The sequence below is a fragment of the Centruroides vittatus genome, unplaced genomic scaffold, assembly GCF_030686945.1.
Source record: "Centruroides vittatus isolate TY-2023 unplaced genomic scaffold, ASM3068694v2 contig_549, whole genome shotgun sequence".
In the NCBI taxonomy this organism is placed as follows: Eukaryota; Metazoa; Arthropoda; class Arachnida; order Scorpiones; family Buthidae; genus Centruroides; species Centruroides vittatus.
In genome coordinates this window covers 5,293,016-5,316,102 of record NW_027122325.1, presented here as the reverse complement: position 1 = coordinate 5,316,102, position 23,087 = coordinate 5,293,016, and the positions used below count along the sequence as shown (strand labels likewise).

Here is a 23,087-nt window from a genome sequence, read left to right as displayed (position 1 = left end):
AATAACATATCAAACAATAAAATCATCATAGCATTAGTTATAAATATCAGTTTGTTAAATAAAGTCATAGTTTCACTTAAGTATCATGTACTTTTTTGTTTTACTAGAATATTTTACAGAAACAGAATTTATATTTCATAAAGTAGTGCTGAATTTTTAAACAAAGAGAAACATAAAGACACTTTAAAATAAATAAAGAACATAAGGAAATCAGTAAATTTTAAATTGATTAAATTTTAATTTTATGTATGATTTTCCTATCAATATTTTAAATTTTAGTAAATTAATAAACTTTTTTTAATATATTTTTCATATGGAAGTTCTTGTGTTGGAACATTATGGTAAGTATATGTTATTTTAATAGTTGTTATATATTAATTTTTTTATATATTATGTATAATCTTAATTGAATCTTTAATCTTGCATATATTATTTCCTAAATAACATTTCATATACTAAAATTTCATTAATCTGAATGTCATTTTTTCTATCTTAATTTTTTCAAATAAATTAACTGTATATTTTATCTTTAAATTTTTTAGAATGGGACGATGAATTTCAAGGTAATAATCATGAATATATTATGTTTTTAATATTTTAAAATGTTACTACTTGATTTTTTGGGGGTTGTAAACATACATTCTGACTTTATATATGTATTTAAGCAAATTCCAATAGACATTTAATAAATAGAAAATGCTTTTTATGGAGTATAAAATACACAAAATTGAATAAAATACACATTCTAGTATGTTCAACATAATTGTTCATTTTCAGAAATATAATTCTGTTACTAAGGAAATATGAGAACAGATGAAAAAATAGAACAGAAGTCTCTAAGACAGTCATAATCTCACCTTCATTTTAAATATAGTTTAACATATAACTCAAAATTGTGGATTCTTAAACAAAGAATACATGTATTCAAAATTAAAATTGAAGATCAAATATATTCTTTCTTTCTTTCTTAGTGTCCTGAAGTTAGTAATTTTTTGCGTCTCTCTGGATGACTTCTGACTTCTAATCATTTAAAAATTTAAATTATTTAATTGACTATAAATTGGTTTTCTGGTTTTTGAAACCATCTGAATTTTTAAATAAGTCACCAATCAAAGAGATGCAGAGAATTACCGTCCATTGTAAATAGGTGGAGTGTTTATCAAGTGTAGAACACTAAGATGGAATACGTTTCTGCTTCAATCTTAATTTTGTATATATGTTGTTTTTTTTTTTTTAATCCGTAACATTGAGTTAAATGTTAAATTATATTTAATGTAAAGATGACATTGTGGTTGCCTTAGAAATTTTCATTGTATTTTTTTGTATCTGTCTCCACACTTCCATAGACAGAACTACATTTGTTACACAGACAGACTTTGACTGAAGATGAACAATTATGTTCAAATTAATAATGTTTAATTTTTTAAATTTTATACTTTATAAAAACACTTTCTGTTTATACTGTTTTACACATTAGTGTAGATTACACAATAGCTTATGATGATTATATTAAATTTTTAAAATTTTGTAATATAAGAAATATTTATTAACATTTATAAAATTTATTCAGTTCCTATTTGTGATGGATTGGTGGAAGATGGTGAACCTTCACCTTTGTCTCAAGATCTAGACACTCCAATACTATTTCCAAATGGTCTTACTTTACCAAAAGTTCCTGGAGTACCTAATTTAAATGCAATATCACAAACAGGAAATTTAGAAGACAAGCCAAAAACTTCAGATGCAGCTAATAAAAAACCAAAAAGTAAGTCAATGAGATTACATAACAAAAATAATTAAAAAATTAATATTCTATATATAGAATATCTCTTGAACTTTCCTAGTTCTTAGTAATAATTTTGGGAATACAAGCATGTGTATTGAAGTGTGAATAGGTTTAATAGAAAGCACATTTCAAAAACTTATTTACATATTGTAAAATCAGTACATCTACACGTGTGCTCCCAACATTTCATTTAAGATATACATTTGTACTTGATTTCAGTATATACAGTGGTGATATTTAGCGGGTTCACACAGGTTCGGCCGAACCCGTTGTTGAAATTTTCAGTTTTCCGAACCTTGTTAAACACATGGAACATTTCTCAGTGGTTTTGTTTTGTTTTTTTTTTTTTAAATATATTAAAATATACGTATTATACTCTGTAATACTACTAAACTAGAGCCTTATACCCCGTTCGCACTGAGCATTTCAGTCTACATTGTGAGCAAGGTCAGAGACTATGTCTTGGTGCGATCGCTCTCGACCGTTTCAATCTCGACCGAAACAAGGTTTAATTGCAATTGATTCAAGAAAGTTCTTGAAACTAGATCCAGTCATAAGAGAGATCCCACAATCCCACGCGCGCGAGATAATACAAGATGGCTGTGGAACACGTGTTGGGCTATGGACAGCGAAATAAAAAGGATATTGTATTACGAGAGATGATGTCATTTGTCTACTATGAGTAGTGCAATTCGAGATGAAAAATTTCTCTGCCTAAAAAAAAATAAAAGGGTCAACAGCACTAATATACTATTGTTACAGGGCTCGTTACATTCCAAATACGCCACTGATTATTAGATATATCGCAAGAAAAGGTATTGTATTTATTTCTAGCTAAAACTTCTATTTTGTTTGTCGGTGATTGTCAGGGAAAAGTTTTCTGCTAGCGAACCCTTTGTTAACTATTTCGAATATCACTACTGAGTATATACCATATTCAATCCAACATGTCAGATGTCAAGTTGTTAATTTCCTATAAGACTTACATCTGATATGCATAGAGCCATAATTGTTAGTGCAAAACCATATGACTAGGCAATCTCAGTATTCCAAGTTCATGAATGGCCTTGCAAATGGACTTTTCTGGGCTTTGGACAAATGCTTCCTACAGGCCTTTCACTTGTCCCCCAGAAATATGTTGACCTTATCCATGACTCTTGCATATGGATTCTTTAGCCAGAAACTTTGTGTCCATCATATATTGACTTAGGATTATAAGATGGTTTCTTGTAGACACAGCAAAACTCATGTTCTACTAACTTCAATTTGCAGAATCATGATACAGTCTGCACTTTCTCTTGCAGTGTCTTCATTTACTTTAACAGAACAACAATGCCACCACAAGTCAGTGGTGGACATTTTGAGCATATGCACAATATGCACATGTAACTTGAAGTATTGTACTTGGCTGACTTTTCAAGAGACATTTTATAACAGTTACCTCTATGAAATTAAATTATGAAGAAATTTAAAACTGGAGAGATTTGAGTGGGACACCCTGTATAGTTCAATTACAATTCTTATCAAATCAATACAGTAGATATATTATTATATAAAGAAATTTAAACAATTTATTTTATTTAATCAAAGCCAAAAAATATATTTTGGCTTTGATTAAGAATTGTCTGGCATTAGTGTTTGTTAAGAAATGTTATATCATTCTCTGCAAATGACATAGAAATATTAATTTTGTAATATCTATTCTTTGAGTTGATAACTTATTTTAATATTTTAAATAATAAAATTAATCGTATTGTTATCCAATAACATAAAGTAAATGTTGAGGTTGTTTTGAATAAACATGAACATATAGTGGATGATTGGTTAATGAACAGTTTGGACAGTGAACACTTTCGCGAAAGATTTTTATGTTCAGACAACAAACATATGTTCAGATAATGAACACCTCGCAGAACAAACACAAGAAGCAACACTGCATTTAACATTTGTAAAACTATATTTTAATGGAATCTATGAATGGTTTATGGAATGAGACTTTCACAGTTGTATACATAATCTTTTTTGCACTAGTTAATTTTTGTTCTCTGATTTTTTAAGTCCTTTTCTGAAGTTTTTATTTAAGAAACCTGACAATATTATGGGGCCTAAAAGAGTGGAGTGTCAAGAACTGTGTTCACTATAGAAACTAAGCAAGAGATAATAGTCGAGGTACAATGGGAAGATGTCTGATGTTGCCAGGCAGTATGACTTCAACAGGCACAATCTTAGCCAAGCAAGATAAAATCAAAAAGACTCAAGCAGATAAAGGAATAATGAAAATCACATCTAAGAATCAAAGATGTGCCATTCATGAAAAAATGGAGATTGCTTTTAGTTTGTTATTACATGTAAATAAACATAGTAAGAAAGAACATAATATTTTATTTATTTTTTGGGGTCTCCAGAATGAATTAATCAAATTACCATAAAAATCTATAGTAAATTGATAATCAGTTAACGAACAATTTGGGTAGCAAACATGGTCTTGGAATGGATTATGTTCGTTAACTGATCACCCACTGTACTATAAAAAATTATTTTTTATTTTCTAATTATAAATTGAACAGTAAAATATTAAACATATTTTTGATGGAAATATATTGTCAAAAACAATATGAATTTATTACTCTACTATAAATTTGCAATTATTTATTCAAAAACTTAGAAATTTTAGCAGTTTACTATTCTAATAGTGTTTTATTTTGCAAATAAAAATAAAATGCTTAGACAGTTGTATAGTCAGAAAAAGCAACTTTAATGTGTTAAATATTTTTGGAATATATTTCAAATCCTAGCCTAAAATTGTTATTAACTCAACAAATCAAACACTTTCTCTATGTTTGTAAATTAAACAACAGTGTGGATCAAACATTTGTTCAATTTCTGTTGTTGTTCAATCTTAAAAATATTTATTATATTAAATAAATTTTTTTTACTCCTATATGACTATTTAAATGTTCACCTTTGTTTTCAAATTTATCTATTTAAAACATTCAGAAAATTCTTGTTATTTACAGTATTACTTGAATATTTTAAATTTATTATTATAAATATTCAAGTTGCTGTTCTAAATAAATATAAAGTTATGAAGTTGTTGTTCTAATAACTTTCTTGTAGTGTTTTTCTTTATATTAAATATTTGATGTACATTTTCTAATGAATACATAACTCTTCTTAGATTAAGAAAATCTTTTTGAAATTAATGATAATTTTACGTTTAAAAAATTGAAATGTTTCAAATTCTGTTTTGTCTATAATAAATGATTTCTTAATATTTTTTATTTTTGTTTTATAATATTTAAAAAGTTTAACATCATCGTATGTATAGAACAGAGATGGCGAACCTTTTTGAGTCCGCATGCCATATTGTAAGCATACTTAGCTTTAAAGATGTTAATGCGTGCCAAAGTCTTAGACTTCGAATAATGATATTTAAAGAAATTAAATGAATACACTTTAATTTGAATAAATGTAAAAAATCTGATTGAAAAAAGGATGATCAGGTGATAAACAGAAAGGATGATTGAAAAAAAACAACAGAAAATCATATGATACATTACGTGCCAGATGATTTCTCTTATGTGCCACAGGTTTGCCACCCCTGGTATAGAAGATTGAAATTTGATTATCATCTATATTAAATCTTATCATAATTTGAATCTTATTTAAATTTTTTTGTTTAACATTTAGGTTTTAGGATCATTTTTATTCAGTAAAATATCTTATTTGTCAACACTAAAACAAAATTGGAATAAAAGGTTTAATTAAGTAAATAAAGCTATTTAAATCCTAAATTTAATTAGATTTATCTGCATTTATATTCCAACAAATAAGTTAGATGGGTGTATCTTGAAACAAATACCATTTAGTTCAATATATCAAAAACTGGATCATTAAAATTTATAAATAAAGAAATATTTTTTAATTGTAATATTTACAGTTATAAAAATAAACTAAATGAATAACTTTATTATTTAAATCTTGACTATTCCAGGATGTGAATTGAGTGAATTAGAAAAGCATCAAATTATGTTAAGCGAAAATTTCACTTCATTTTTTCAAAGAGCTAGTAATATCATAGAAAGAGCTTTGTATGAGAATGTTGATGTTTGTATAGATTATATAGGGAGTGCAGAAGAAACAGAAGGGTAAGTAATTTAATTTTCAAATTTTGTTATAAAAATAGTAAAATATTTATTCTTGATTACTTAAAATTAATTTATTAAAAATGCTTTAAAAAATTGAGCAGTGATGATAAAAGTGGTGTAAGACTTTCTTTGAATCGATATTTTCTTGATGATCATTGGTCAAAGAATAGAACTGTTACCAGCTTAGATTGGTCAACTCAAGTAAGATTATATTATATAATTTTTCAAAATATTCAGTTAAATTAGATTAAAATATAATGAAATTTAAATAAACAGAATTTTTACTGTGAACTTTCTAGTTTCCTGAACTTCTTGTTGCATCATATAATAATAATGAAGAATCTCCTCATGACCCAGATGGTGTTTGTCTTGTATGGAATATGAAATTTAAGAAAACAACTCCAGAATATATATTTCATTGCCAGGTAGCTTAGGGGCCATCCATAAATTACATAAGGTATTTTGGGATGAATGGGGTCAAGGATTTCTTACAATTTCTTACTCAGGGGTAGGGGGTAATAGAGCTCGTCTTATGTAATATTTATATTTTTATTTTTTGATCTCATTGAGTGGTGGAGTTTTGAATTTGGCAGTTTCTATTAAGAATTCTTGTTGTACTAACACTTGACGTGATAGAAAAATAACACTAGCAGAATCACGCTCTACACATTTTTTATCATGGGAGAAAGGCTGTGTAGTCGTTTCTCTCTGTTTTTTATATTAGAATAAGTGCACCACTCCTATGGGTGTATAACACTAAGAATACATAAACTAAAATACATGATACAAAGTAAACATAAAATTAGTATTTGGCTTTTAGTGAAAACTAAAATGTAAAACTAGAAATTATAAATTATAAATAGTCTTTTCTTCCATACTTTTTGAACATAATTGTAAAAAGCATCAAACAGTGGCTTCTGAACAAGCTTATTGAGTTGACATGACCACCTTGAAACCTAGCGTAAAGATTTCTAATTTCAGAATAAGTCTATCTTGATTGTAAATTGGACAATAAAAGATCATATGGTTGATGGTGTCTAGGTTTTCTGTGGAGTAAAAGCAAGAGGCAGTTTCTGCCCAGTTATACAGCACCAGGTGGCTTCTAAAATTATCATGCTCAGTAAGTAGTTGAACAGTAGCAAATGTTAAATCTCTAAGTGGTGATGAGAACCTGCATTCAACACTAGGAAAATAAAGTCTTGTTATTCTACCAGTTTTACTGCTCAACCATTGTTGATTCCACTTTTGCATAGCATTGTCACGAATATAATTTTTAAGGCTGCTACGTGAGAGAGAGATGTGAGTGTAGTCCAGTGTCCTTTGCAGCTGACTTAGCCTCAATATTGGCTTTTTCATTTCCTAGTATGCCACTATGGCCAGGAATAAATATAAAAGTTATCTTATTTACAAGATTTTTAATATGGTGCTGGATATATGCAATTTTATTGCTATTGCAATTGGGATTTAATAGAGCTTTTAGGACAGACTAAGAATCACTGTAAATGTTGATAGACAGAGTTATGTTTGGTAGTGAAGTGGCCCACTGAACAGCTTGGTAGACAGCATCTTCTTTAGCTTGATAGATGAAGGTATGTGAGGGATATCTGTACCTTCTAACATACTTTGGGCAAAATATGTCAGTTTGGAGGAAGATACCGATACATGAGCCGACATAAAGAGGGCTTTTGGACCCATCTGTGTAGATATTAATGTCTGCATGGTTATCTATGGAGGAAGCAGATGACACCAAATGTACCTTGGAGATAACCTTGTTTACAGGGTGATGATTAGAGATAGAGTAATTGCAATGTGATAGCATATGAACAGCCATAGATAGGAGTAGAGACTGTTGTTGAGCCTTGATGTTTGCAGTCCTGATGTAGTAGTTTAGATCCTTTTCTACAATACATAGTAGCAAAGGAAGAAGCTCTGCTAGAATCAGGGAGGCATTAGTAGAAACAGTTCTGCAGCATTTTGAAATTCTGATGGCAAACTGTCTTTGAAAAGAGAGTAATTTACTTGCTACTGAATTTTTACTAATTACATGACCCCAGCTAGAGGCCGCGTAAAGTAGCATTGGTTATATTGCCCCATTATATAGAGTTTTAGAAGCTTTACGATTTAGTCCCCTGGTGTACTGAACACATTTTATCAACATGTAGTTCATTTTCTTCTCCTTAGCCAAGATGCAATCAGTATGGAAATAGAATGTGGTTTTTCTTTATTCTCTCTTGTTTTATTTTGTATGAGATTTCTGTTTACATGTGCACTAGCACTATGATCTGTCAAAGTTTTTTGTGTCCTTTTGTGAAAATTAAAATTAATATAAAGATGAATATTATGACGTTCATTAATGATAATAATAATAAAAAGATTGTTAATAATTAAAAAATAAAGTTCTTTAAATAAATTGTTCATTGAAATTCATAAAATTTTTATATTTTTAAATTTGTTCACATATCCTTTTATAAATAATGGTACATATTAACTAATTAATAATTATATATCTTGGATCAAAGGTTTTTAGGGTTTCGTAAAAAATTTTTTTTGTTAAATTTTTTTATAAAATCATATCTAAATATTATGTAAGATCGAAAAGGGGAGGGGGGGATCAAAGAAAATATTACGGTTTCTTACACAGGAGTGGGTGGGGGTCTAGAATGGTCGAAATCATCCTTATGTAATCTATGGATGGCCCCTTACTCTAAATTGTTATATAGTTAAAATTTCATTAAAAATTGAGAACAATGACTGAATTAGAAAATTATAATTTTCTAATGAAATTTATATACAATTTTTCTTCTAAGATTTTAATTTCTGTTATGAATATTGATATTAAATTATATGTAAAAATTTTTATACACATTTTTAATATAAGGTTTTAAATTTTAAATATTGATAAATTTTTAACTTTGTAAATTTTTTCATTATAACCACTGTTTTTATAAAGGTGTTCCATAACTGACTCATTAGAAACTTATATAACATTTAATCAGGTATAATGTTCATTTTAGAATTTAAATAATTGATGATTCCATATACAAAAATATTATGGCTACATAAATTAGAAAACATTTCAGTAAATCAACCATTATTTGTCACAAGTATAGCAAAAATAATTATATCTGCATGAATTATGCTAATTGAAATCTATTTCATTATTTTAGAAAATATAAATACTTGTAAGTATCAAGATAGGTAATTTTTGGCTTTTAGAAACTCATTCTTGACACTTAATACTTTTATATTATAAATTGCTTTTAGTATGCAAAATTTTTAGCTGACAAATAAAAATTTCAAGCACAGTGCTGCTTGCTTTTTTGTTAATTTTGATTTTGGTAACTTATCTTCAGGGACATTAACAGTGAAAATTAGAGATAGTCAAATACTATCCACAAATACATGAATACTAGAAAATATTCCAGATTCAAGATCTTGAGTATAATGTTGATAAAAAAAATAAATTTGAATACTATGAATACTTCTAATATTATACCATATGTATAGACAGTGACTGTTCAACACCTCTAGTCAAATTGTAACAAGAAAAAAAGCAGATTAGATCCTAATTGTGTTCAAGAGCTTATTTTCTTAAATAAAAATCTGCAGTAGGTGAGAATGAAAATTAATTATTCTTACTTACTGCAATCTATTATACTTGAGATAACCGTGCATAAAAAGAAGGCACCATAAAACTCAAAAGTCAATATTTTAAGTTTTGTTTCTTAGAATTTAGTAAATCATTTTTCTTTTACCATTTGTTTTTCTTTATTAATTTTTTAATATATTGAAATAAATAAAACAAGTTAATAATTTATTTAATGTTGTCTTTGAAATTTATTTAATATTTATTATTCAACTATTAGTAAGTTATAGATCTACTAGGGGGCTTTGCCCACTTGTTCAAAAATTTATAGATTTAATATTTACAAGTTGGTGGATTTGAATTCAAGAAAAAGTGATATTTGTCCATCGCTAGTCAAAATAAAAATCACAACTTTTGGAATATCAGAAAAGAACAATATATCTTTTTAACATATTGAATATAATAGAATTCCTGTTTTAGTGCATGTAATGATGATTGAGATTCTCTTTTCAATATTATTTAGTTTTTTTTTTATTTTAAAAGAGTGGTATTTATAATTTTTAAATCGTAAATCATACTTTTATAAAAATCTGAAAATTAAAGAATTTTTCATTTTACATGTTAGCAGTGGAACAAGCTTAAGTAAAAACAAAAGCAGTGAGATTATATTATAATAGAATTTTCTTTCATGCAGTTAATGTCATTCTTTAACTTTAAATTATTTTCTTTGAAAATACTCTTACTATCAGCCATAAGAGTTGTTTTAACAAAAAGTATTAAGAGACTATTATTCTGTTTAAAAAAAAAAAAACAAGATTACAGTGGAACCTCGCACAACCGAGTATTTCGCATAACGAGCAAAACAAATTGTAAAAATTTGCCTCGCTTAACGAGCGATATTTCGCATAATGAGTGACGAGAAGGGAAGTCCCGAATTGTGCGCATGCGGCATGGCATGTTCCATCAGTCTGTGTTTAGCACTCTTTCTGCTAACATCTTACTGTCACTTGCGATCACATATTTTTCCAAACTTGTGTTCACACATGTTACTTATAAACATCAACAACCATAACCCATTATATAATAAACATGCCAAACAATATGCCAAATTCTTGGGTCATTAAATTTAATGACCGATTCCAAATTAAATTTTAGAAATGCCTGAATTAAAAATTAACAATTTATAATTATTAAATTTAATACAAGATGGAAACATAACTCCCTACCTCTAGTCAAATAAATTAATTTCTAATATTTAATTATAGCCTTCACATAACCCAAGAATTTGGCATATCGTTTGGAGTGTTTATCAAACATATTAGCTGTGATTTTCTTTTTGTTTCTGCAAATCGAATTCTCATTCCAGGATGGTTCATTCTGTGCTAGAAGAAAATATTATGATGATTCACGCTCCTTAACAGTGTATATTGTACATTTTTTTTTTTTTTTTTCAATGTGGAAAGCTTTATCATATTTTACATTAATTTCTATGGGAAAAATTGTTTTGCTTAACGAGTGTTTCGCATTACGAGTAAGACTCTGGAATGAATTATGCTCATTAAGCGAGGTTCCACTGTAATTAACTAAATAGTTTTAGTTAAAGTAACTCTTCACATACATAACATCTAAATCTACTTATATGTATGTACTGTACATTGTTAATTTATATTTATTGATATGTATTATAATTAAATCCCACATTATATTTGACTTATTTATGAAAGTAAACATTTCAATAAGTAATTTATTATAGTCTGCTGTGATGTCAACATGTTTTGCCAAATTTCATCCAAATTTAATAATTGGAGGAACTTATTCTGGTCAAATAGTTTTATGGGACAATCGGAGTAATAAACGCACTCCAGTTCAAAGAAGTCCATTGTCTGCAAGTGCACATACTGTGAGTAGTAAATTTCATAAGCTTTGTTCCAAAAAATAAATAAGTAAATAAAAATAATTAGAATGTTAAGTAGTATAAATGTAGATAAAATAAATGTATGTTCTCAACAAATTACATAGCATCCTGTATATTCTGTTCAAGTGGTTGGAACAGAAAATGCTCATAATCTTATAACAGTTTCTACTGATGGAAAATTCCGAACTTGGAGTTTAGATATGTTATCATCTCCTGTAGTAAGTATTGACATAAGAAATTTAAGAAATTGAATTTTGTTCATTTTTATAAATCTTTTATTTTAATGTAGGTAATGATTGTCATATTTTTAATAGGATTCTATGGAATTGAACCAACAAAAACAGTCTCGAGCAGTTGCAGCAAGCTGTATATCATTTCCTACTGGTGATTATAATAATTTTGTTGTGGGAAGTGAAGAAGGCATTCTTTATGCAGGTAATTTCTTATATTAAAATTTATAGAAGATTATGATTTGGTTAACTATTGTATATAATCTATAAAAAAAAAAGTAATATTTGAATCTCACTTACACACTGCTGATACATAAAATTTCCAAATTTAACTACAAGAAAAATAGATATATATATATATATATATATATATATTTTTTTTTTTTATCAAGTTACAGCTATATTCAAATTTTAAAATGTCTAAGATTTTGAAAACATTGTTTGGATTTTAGAAAATATGAAAAATTATTTACAGCTAATTATAGGAGTAATTACAAAGTAGCCCAGTGGTTCCCAAACTTTTGATTCTAGACACCCATGCTAAATGCAGATTTTCCCAAGGTACCCTATGTCAGATTCTAACAAGTACTGTACATTAAATTCTAACATTATAAAAATTTTATAACATTTCATGGTGCCCCTGTGAGGAAGCCACGGCACACACTTTGGGAACCATAAAAGTGATAAATCTGATTATTGTAATATATTTTCTTAAGAAAGTAGGATAGAGGAAGGCATATATAGATGATTAAAAAAAAGGTTGTTGAATCTTTAGTTAGTTCAGATCAAATTCAGATAATTTTTAATTTTTAATCGTTTCATCTGAAAATCGTCAAAGAAACAATATGATTTTCTAAATGAATTTAATTTTGTAAATAATCTGTATTTTTTTACATTTCATAATTGTCATCATATATTCTAAAATATAAATTATAAACTCTTTAAAAACTTTTAAACACAAATATTGTATTTTCCAGCGTATAAGACGACTTTTTAACCCAGGAAAATCTTCTCAAAAGTTGGGGGTTGTCTTATATGCTGGGTATCGTCTTATAGGGCGAGTATATCCCAAACTCTATATTTTAACTGTAAAAGCGGGATCATCTTATATGCCAGAAAATACGGTATATTTTTGATAAGTATTCAAAAAACTTTGATTTAATTTTAACTTTTTAAAAAATGTTAATATTGATTAATTTTTCTAAGATTTTCTTGAAGTAATTTTATTTATTTTTATGCTCATAATAGTAGAATAATGTCTCTTTCTGTTTGTATCATGTTATATCAATAGAATAAATATACCTGCAGATGGCAGACTAAGGAAACTTAATTTTCAATTATTCTAGACTGGAGTCTATTCTTTTCTATTGTCTGTTCTGTTCATACAGCTATGAAAGTAATCAAATTTTAGCCTTATTTATAAAGTTAATATTAATAACAAACTTTGTTTGTTTAGAGCAGTAGTACCCAAAGTGGGTGCTACCGCCTTCTGTGGGCAGTAAGTCTTGGGGGGCAAAAAGAAGCAAGTAGGCAGCAGGGGGTGCTGGAGACAGGGTACTGAACGGAGACCATAGGTTGGAGTCACTGACAACCTTTTCGTTTTCTCCTTTAATTAAAACAGGTAAGAAGAAACATTGCATTTAATGGTTTCCATATGTTGAGAACAATGTATGGTAAGGACACAAAGTGTGAGGTTCATAGAAAAGTTTTCCTAAGAATATTTCCAAGCCTTTCTCACATAAGGAAAAATGAGTTTGGGGGCATTGGGTATAACTTCATGGAACCAAGGGAGCAGTGGCTTGAAAAAGTTTGGGAATCACTGGCTTAGTATTTTAAGTGTTATCCTTTGAGTCCAGAATAAATATGATAAATGTTAAAGATGTAAATGTTTGTGATGTGTAGCAGAGCACAAGTATGGCATTGCCAAACTCTTCACAAATGATACTGTGAAAATTTTAGTAGTGTGCGTCATTGGTGTCGTATACTACAAGAAAAGATTGGCATCAAGTGTATAAAGTATGTGTTTTTAATGTCATATCATTCTTCAATTTTAAGGAAGAATTTTATCTTCAAGTTGTTAACTAGGTTTCTGACTGGAATTTAAAAAAAGGATAAAGATTTAAATTGACCCAAAATTGTTCGTTTGGACATTATTAATTAAATAAACTTGTTTGAACGTTCTGTATTATATAGTTTAAAAAATATTTTTATTATAATTTGTTTGCTTAGTTGGTTAATTATTAAATTATAAATTATTATTATAAAATTACTTTGCTTATTTAATTAGATGAGATGAGTAAAAATAATCAAACTGTTTACTTTAGCTTGTCGTCATGGCACAAAACCAGGAATTGTAGATGTTTTTGAAGGCCATCAGGGACCAGTGACTAGTGTAAATATGCACCATGTTCAAGGTCAAGTAGACTTCTCGCATTTATTTTTAACTTCTTCCATTGACTGGACTGTTAAACTTTGGAGTTTAAAGGTTTTTAATTTAATCTTTAGTTATAGTCAAAATTATTTTTTAATATTATTACATTTTTAAATTAAGCAAATTATAATATGTATTAGGAAAACAAACCATTGTATTCATTTGAGGATAATGGTGACTATGTATATGATGTACAATGGTCACCAATACACCCTGCTTTATTTGCATCTGTTGATGGAATGGGAAGGCTTGATTTATGGAATCTGAACAATGATACAGAGGTAATATATTCTAGTATAGAAAATTAATTTCTTTAAAAACATTTAGAAAAATTTGAATTTTGTTTTGAGAATTTTTTTATAGTTTAAATTTTTAATCTGATTTAATTATTTTCTTCCTTGTGTTTTCTTTAATTAATTAAATTTTTTTTACATAAGTTAAATAAAAATTGCAGTATCGTTTTTTTAACATAGACATTTTTGGAATTGTAATATGTTTTGATATCAATACAGAATATTAAGTACTAGTAATAATAGTAACATTTGATTAAATTTTCAAGCCTTTCAGTCATTATCAAAAGTACATTCACAGGAGAAACTACATAAAAATAATTTTTTCTCTGGATTATATAGGAATCATTTGTTCATGCTATTTTCAAACTGCAGCCCAACAATGATATTTGTTGGGCTGCAGTTTGAAAAAATTGTAAACCTATAAATTTCCACTGTTATTTGTTTGTCGTCTTTCCTTAATCTCAAGAACTAGTAGCCTGGGACACCCCCTAGTGGGTGTTCTAGCAGCATTACAAATTCCTATGAGGCACATTTGATGCACTTAATATATGAAAGTTTTATGTGCTTAATTTTTAAAAGTTTGATGAGAGTTTCTATTATTAAAATATTATCTTCTGGGAGTCCAATATATAATTTTCAGAACTATTCAAAACTATCCGTTTTTTCGTTATTTGCCCCCTAGTGCACGTTACAGGCATTCCGTGACAATAATAAATTCCTATTACAAATATACAGAATTATTTATATTGTTATTGGCCAAATGAACAATAATAATTTATATTGTTAATTTAAATGTTTGAAATATGACACACGATAGGGGTGCCTCTAGTGCCTGTTTTTGGCATAACATTACATGGACGGACATGCATTCAATGGGTTATGTATATAGATGGTGTTAGATAGATAAAAGTCAAACCAGATATGGAAAGCTTAGGGGCAGGAGGCACTGATCAACTATATACAAACTTCTGCTTTGTGCCAGAAGTCATGTTATTTCAATTAAAAAATTTTCTCTTGAACAGAGCTAGATACGTGACTGGCATGAATTCATTCTTAATAGGAAAAGTATGATGTACAGGGGCAAGACACTATAAACTTAAGTGCACTGTGATGAAAAATTGCACCCTAGCATTGTTTCCATAAACAAACGAGCAATTATTTATTGTGACATCATCACAAAGGAGCTGAAAGTTTTAATCACATTTTTAACTGATTTAATTTAAAATATGTGCTTTCCACCTCAAATTAGTACTTTAGTGTCTTGCCCCTGTATATCATACTTTTTGTTTAACAATAAAGTCATGCTGGTCATCTATCTAACATCTTTGAAATTTTTAAATTGAAATAACATCACTTCCATAATTATTATGCCTTAGTGTCCTTTTTAACTCTATTTAAAATTTATTTTGTATACTAGTACTTTCTATATATTAACAGGACTAAGTCCTGTTAATATATAGAAAGACTTCCAGTTTGCATTGGAAGTTTGTATATAGTTAATTGGGGCCTTCTACTCCTAAGGTTTCCATATATAGTCTCATCTTTCATCTATCTAACTTTGTTCTCAAGATTAAAAGAAAGACAAACAGACAACAGATGGATGACAGTGGGAATTTATAGATCTACAATTTTTTCAAATTGCATCCTAATGATTTCAATACCATATTCCTGATGGAAAAATTTTATCATAAATTGTTTTTGCAACAAAGTTTGTATGATGGGAGCATAATATTGAAATTGTTTGCTCATGATGATGATGAATTTTGGAAGTAATTTAAGATTTATCTTGGTCTATCTGATATTTATAAAGAGTCTTCTATAATTTTATTCCTGATGATAAGCCAAAAGGTTTGAATATTTGGAAATTGATGTAAATGTATTTTAACAATTGGAAAAATAAGTCTTACAAATATTAAAATAATAAAAATAAATTATTTTTGCACTTACCATTTAAGAAATCAAAAAAAAAAATTACTATATATTTCCATGGATAAGACAATAGTTGAATCATAAAAAAAAGGCTTCCAAAATCCGGGGTCATCTTATAGGACAGATACAAAAATATTAGATTGAAATTTATATAAATTAAAACCATTAAAAAAAATGGACAAACCGTAATTATTTACTAGTAGAGAGTAGGGCATGTCCACAAAATAGAATAACCCATACGACGTTTTGTGAATAGTCAAGGTCATTACCTGAATGCCTGAATCAGTGTGAACATTTGCAACAATAGCAAGGCAGAAAATAAAATTTGTTCATTCGAAAAATTATGAATAGGATATAATTCTGTATACGCTATACAGTATTATTATCCAGATGATGATTGCCGATCTAAACTAAATTCATAGGTCATTGATAGTTTGGGGGTTGTCTTATAGGACAGATATATGCTAAAACTATAAAACTTTGTCGAAAATTTATACCTCGTCTTATCTGAAGGTCTTATCTGTGGAAATATACAGTAATTATGAAATTTTGAATTTCTTACATATCAGATTTCCCTTAAAATGTAATTTTCTGATTGTTTAATAGAACAATTATCATATTGAAATTTTAAAATAAAAAGTCTCAAAAATTCATAATTTTCAAATTACAGCTGAATATTTTAAAATTTAAATTTTTTATATTTTTTCCCGAATTTTAGTTGCCTACTGTAAGCACTATTGTGGATGCAGCATCTGCACTAAATAGATTAATGTGGGCTCCTTCAGGTCATCAGGTTGTTGTAGGTGATGATGTAGGAAAAATATGGGTTTATGATGTAGGAGAGGTAAATATAGTGTCTACCTTTTAAGATAAATGTAACTACTAAAATAAATAATTATATATTCTTGAAATCTTTACATAAAACTCTGAAAATTGCACAAAAGTAAAATTACCAGTGTATTGTATATAATTTTTGGTCATTATCAATCATATATTGCTGCCAAGTGAATTTTTCTATGTAGATGATAAAAATTTTCTCATTGAATCAAAAAATATCCAAACATAATCTTATTGAATCTCAAAATACAATTACTAGTAAAAACTTCAACTAATTTTGATTTGTATTATTTAAATTTGATTTATTTCACAAATTAATTTCTGACAGTTATCAATAATAAATTGCTACCAAGAGAATTTTTAACAGACTTTTGTCATTGAATGAAAGTTCAATTATAGAAGGGATTCTAACCTTTTAAAACTATTATTGAAGAAATTATTCCTTTATAAGACTTCTGAGAGCAATTGCATTCTGTTTTTTTCTAATTTAATTTGTGCTCATTTTAGTATTAATAGTTTATTCAATGTGTTTTCATAAGTAATAAATAAATTTTTTGTGTTTTTAAGAAGATTGTCCATTATTCTACTCGTGACATTTTTGATGAAAGCATCAGGTACAATAGGAGTACCAAAGTTGAAGATCATTGTGAACCTACCACAAGGAAGATTTCTGCAAGTACAAGGATAAGATCTAGAGTTGGATTATCATCCAGCTCAGCTAAGTCCAAAATGGTTGCTGAATCAAGAATTGTTCCAAGAGAATAAAACAGATCCAGTCAGCAGCATGCAGATGTCAGTTGTCTGACCCACTTTGTATGCTCTATAATCATGTCAAGAAACAATTTACAGAGGTGAGAAGAACAAAGAAACTCATTGTTGGTTAAAAGAATATGACCCATTGAGAGAGAATATGATTTTGCTTGGAAACCTGAGCTCAGCAAGTAATTGAATGTAGCAAATCCTATACCCAGAATATTTTTATCTGATGCCAAGAAGTTGATCCAAATATACTTGCTGATGAGATGTTGGTGCATTTGAAGTAGGGAATTGGCAAATATTTATTCAACATTTTAACTCCCACTGATCTTTTTACAACAGCCAAATTTGTATCATTCTACCACTGAATTAAAAATTCCTATTATAATTGAGTAAATTGATTTTCAAAAGTCTAGATGGAGAGAGTGACATAGAAAAGCTGATCTGAGATAAGCTATGACACTATGTAGGTCTTCATACAATGATTTAGAAATTAAATCACTATGGCAGACTTTATATTATAAATGCAGGAAATCTACTGATTTCCCAGTTAAGACTATCAAATGGTAAAATCATTAACAACTTCTTATGAGTACCTCATAAGTGTTAATGCATTTAGAAATTACCAGGAAGATAAGTTTTAATAGTGAAAATTATATGAATCTATATATATAAAAGCAAATGTATGTCTGTCTGTGTGTCTGTCCTTCATGCATTACCACACCATTTATCTGATTGCCATGAAACTTCGGGAAGTTGTTTAATACACTCCCGCGAAGGTTTGTGGCATATGTGAAGACCACCATTTCCCCCTTTCAAAAATATATTTATATATGGATTAAGGCTTTTATGTCCAACAGATGGCACTAACTTCCGACAACCTAAGTTTGCTTTTCTGTGAGAAGGGACTAAAGCAGATCATTTTCTATCTATCTATATAAATAAAATATAACGTTTGTTTGTTCCTACCGATTCCTTTGAAATTTTGACACAACGTTGCATTCGAATACGCACGTGTTTTTATATAATATACATGTCGAAATTCCCCCTACTGGGGGGAGATGGACGGGATTAAGGCTTACCGTGAAGAACTCGGCTTCTATTATACTATTTTACATGCAGTTTTTTGCGGTTTTGATTGCGTTTTAATAGGTAATCTATTAACAGTCAACAGAATATACACTAAAATGGGATTTTTCGATATTTCCTTGCGGGGGAGAGGGACAGGATTAAGGCTTACTGTGAAGAACTCTGCTTTTATTATACTATTTTAGACGCGTTTTTGATTGCGTTTTAATAGGGTACGTCAAGAGAATGTACTGTACACTAAGAAGGGATTTTTTGAAATTCACCCCACGGGGAAATGTTATACATTTATAATAGATACATTTTGAGCCACAACAACACGTGGCCGGGTCAGCTAGTTCTCCATAAAAACAGTTTGAGGAGCATATTGTGATATTAATGAGAAGTGTATATGTAAAAATTGGAGTGTTCCTGCCTAAAGAGATGATGTTTTAATTCTGAAATGCATAGTGAATAAAAATTTCTTTTGCCAGCTGAACTTTATTGCCTGATTAAAACAGACTTGGTTATAAGACAAACTCAGTTTATCTTGGAACACCAATAGGTTTCTTACATTTATGTAGGTCATCTCTAATATAGATTGGAACAAATAGCAAACATCTCAGTATGAGTGGAAATGCCTTGCCATGTCAAAAGAAAATAGAACTGCTGAGAAGCCACCATTCCCTTCGATTAATCACCTGCTAAAGTACAATGCATTGACATCTCGCATATTGCCAATCAAATTCCAATCTGTTTTGATTGCAGACAAGTAGAACATATTCAATGCTATTACTGAAATCAATCCCATAGATTGGTTTCAGCTGCAAAGTTTGTCTTTTGTATCTTGACAATGTTGTTATTTTTGCACCAACCTTCCAGGAACATTTTCGATTTCTATGTTATTTCTTACTGTTTAATCATCAGTTAAATGCTTTATGCAGTATTTCAATATTATATAAAATCTATAGGAAAAGTGATATTTTTTTATCTAGAAGAAAGAATAGTCTCATAGACATAAAGAACTTGTCAATTAAATATTATTAGAGTATTTCTTTGTCAAGCAAAAGTTCTCATTATTTTTCAGTTATAAATATATTCTGTTAGAATTTGGGAATTTGTCTTTATAGTGAAGGCCAAGAAGTATATCAAAATTATAAATCTATAATTGCACAAATATTATTATATAAATGTGAAAAACATTAATAAACTCAAAAACTTTGTTTTAATTGGTTTGTTTATAGATATGTTTATATGCTTGTTCATTTTAATGGCTATTTTACACAATATGACTACTGCAACAGTTTTGTTGCTTGAAACTGCAATATGCATAGATATGACTTATTTGAACTAATTCGCACCTTGTTGGCAATCTTTGTTCAATAAGCCATAATTGCATCAGAAAGTCTAATTTGTCATGTTGTTTTGTTTGTTATTGCATTATCAAACCAATAAATAACAAGATAGAAATTGTGTTAGATTGCATTCTCACCATTCAAGAAAAATGAATTCTTTTGTGCAAGCTCAGATTCACTTGCAAGTCATATAAGTTGATTGAGTTGCAAGTCATCTGAATCAGCAACAAATCTTATCTGCATGTTTTTGGGTGCAACAAAATGTCATTGGTAGTCATAATGTGTAAACCGACCTTAAGATGTATTAAATTTTTTTTTGAAATAAAAGCATCTACATCTATCTTCTATAATTTTTTGTATAAATGAAGTTACTTTAAATTACGATGCTAACAGAAGTAAATAATGGCATATGATTGTGTTTGGATTTAGTGTTTCTAAGTTAGGAATTTGAAACTTTATATTAGCATTTCATATATTTATAATATGAATGCATAAGAATATATTTCATATTAATTTTTCAAATTTCTAGCTCATACAGATTGTAAGTAAATCATTTTTTAATATATCTTAAAAAATTTATTAAATGACTTTTATAATTATAGACCATAGTTACTTCTTAAATTTAATGAAAATTACTTCTTAGAATATTCACGAGTCATTTATTTTAAGTGAAAGGAATAGTAATGAATTAATTCAAATTGAGAATGATTAGAAATTGAATAAACTTAATTAAGTTTGCTCACAATTTTTCATTTATATTATAGAATGTATTAAAATTGGAGCGCTTTAATACTTTAATACAAGAATAAATGCTTTACTGTTGTTGAGATAATATTTTAACACAGAGTTGTAATTATATTATTACTGATAAAAGACAATAATCCTAAATATTTTCAACATATTAAAAAATAAATGTTGCAAATTAACTTTTTCATATAGTAAGGATGAACTGGAATTGATCACTGCATCTTTAACAATGGGTAAAGTTTAGAAAAAATGTTAAAGGATCAAAACTGTTAGCATATTTTAAACTTCACCCACCTTTAAAGATGCATTGATTAATTGGCTTTCCATTTAAATATAAAAAGATCTTAACTTTTGTTTCTGATCAACAAAAAAATTTATAGTTAGGGGAGGAATTTCTATTAAACAATGTTAAAATATTAGATTTTATGCAATGTTTTGGTTTATTATTAATATTTCTTATAATTCATTAGAAGCACTTGAAAGTAAAGGATTTAATTTTCATTTCTATGTTAAGATTAGTCATCCATTAAATATTTTTTGTATGCTTTTGATAAATCTTTATTCTATTTTAAGTTTTAAATATTCAAAAAATAATTTTTGCTTAGTGTTATAAATTCATTAGATTAGTTTATTGTTACAAGTTATATGAATTTTTTTTTCAGCAACTTGCAAATCCGAAGAGTGATGAGTGGTCACAATTTGTACAAACCCTGCAAGAATTAAAAAATAATCAAGTGGATAAAAACATAGATCTGATGTATACTCTGTCATCATCTCCATCACCTATACGCTAAGCATCTTTCGATGAATCTGATTTTTCTGAAAGTCAAATGTTAATTCAGTGCCTTGTTTACTCATACTCTGTTTAATTAGATTGAAATTGTTTATCAGTGGGACAATGATTGTTTGCATTTATTGAAATTACTGTCATTAAAATTTTGAATGAAAAAATATTTATTTATAATTATAAAAATTCAAGAATGTTGGCCAACTGATAAAATTCAAATAATTGCAAATAATTTTTTGTTCTACTGCTTATTCTTTACATTCCAAAGATATTAACTAAATAAATTTTACAAAAGCAAATTTAATTAATATAATGTTATTTTATTACATGCATTTTGAAATATACCTATTTCAGGTATTTTTATATTGAAATATTACATAAATAACTTATTTATAATTTAAATTAATATTCCTTTATTAATTTTTGCACATGTTTTATATATTTTAACTTGACACAGAGTTGGTATAGAATTTTTTGCAAGTTTTATTTTGTATTTTTTTATAACAGATTTGATTTTTTCGTATTTGCAGTTTGAGTTTAATGAGATGAAAATATTTTAATTAAATAATAAAAAAAATAAAAGAAAAATATCTTAATTTTCATCAAATAAAATGAATATGAGCTGATAATGAATTATCATCATAAAGTTCAAAAATAAATATACATTTCCATTGTTATTATGTTTAGTTTTAAGTTTTAATACTTTTCTGCAATTATAATAATTTTCATTGTTATTTTGTTTTTCATTTAATTGTTGTTATATTTAATCTTGAAATATATAAATAAAATAAAGTAGTTTTCGATAAAGTTTCATAAATATTAATTATATAGAATAACCTTAAGACAAATATAAAAATGTCTGTTTTATGTAACAATACCGTACTTGAATGCTGAACAAAATTTGATTAATTTCATTGGAAAATAAGATTGTTTATTTTTTTGTTTTAATTAAGTACTATTATTATTATTATTCTTTCATATACTGATGATCTTGTAGTATGTAGTTATAAAAATTTTAAATATTCTAAATTGTGTGCCGAAGCAGTTACGATATCAGCCTATTACTCTGGAGGACCCAGAATCAAATCCAGCAGACAAAGAACTCCAGGAATTTTTTTCATGGTCTGCTCTTGGTATGTTGGACCTTGTCCTCACTACTCAGCCACTATTGTAGACTTGGCCCACAGTGAACCTGGAAGAAAAGACCATCTTAGTGTCCTCA

The 23,087-nt window shown here is 27.9% G+C and overlaps 1 protein-coding gene across 1 annotated transcript in view; it reads left to right on the top strand.

Moving 5' to 3' along the window:
* Positions 1-22,322, top strand: part of LOC136978737 (cytoplasmic dynein 1 intermediate chain 2-like) — a 46,462-nt gene extending 24,140 nt beyond the window's left edge. Inside the window, exons 5-17 of the mRNA XM_067274532.1 lie at positions 321-341; positions 543-563; positions 1,571-1,765; positions 5,781-5,934; positions 6,036-6,135; positions 6,234-6,359; positions 11,274-11,420; positions 11,540-11,653; positions 11,750-11,870; positions 13,990-14,150; positions 14,237-14,377; positions 17,037-17,162; positions 21,741-22,322. Coding sequence (XP_067130633.1) covers positions 321-341; positions 543-563; positions 1,571-1,765; positions 5,781-5,934; positions 6,036-6,135; positions 6,234-6,359; positions 11,274-11,420; positions 11,540-11,653; positions 11,750-11,870; positions 13,990-14,150; positions 14,237-14,377; positions 17,037-17,162; positions 21,741-21,872 — 1,559 coding nt within the window. The 3' untranslated portion in view covers positions 21,873-22,322. The remainder of the gene's footprint in view (positions 1-320; positions 342-542; positions 564-1,570; positions 1,766-5,780; positions 5,935-6,035; positions 6,136-6,233; positions 6,360-11,273; positions 11,421-11,539; positions 11,654-11,749; positions 11,871-13,989; positions 14,151-14,236; positions 14,378-17,036; positions 17,163-21,740) is intronic.
* Positions 22,323-23,087: the final 765 nt, after the last annotated feature.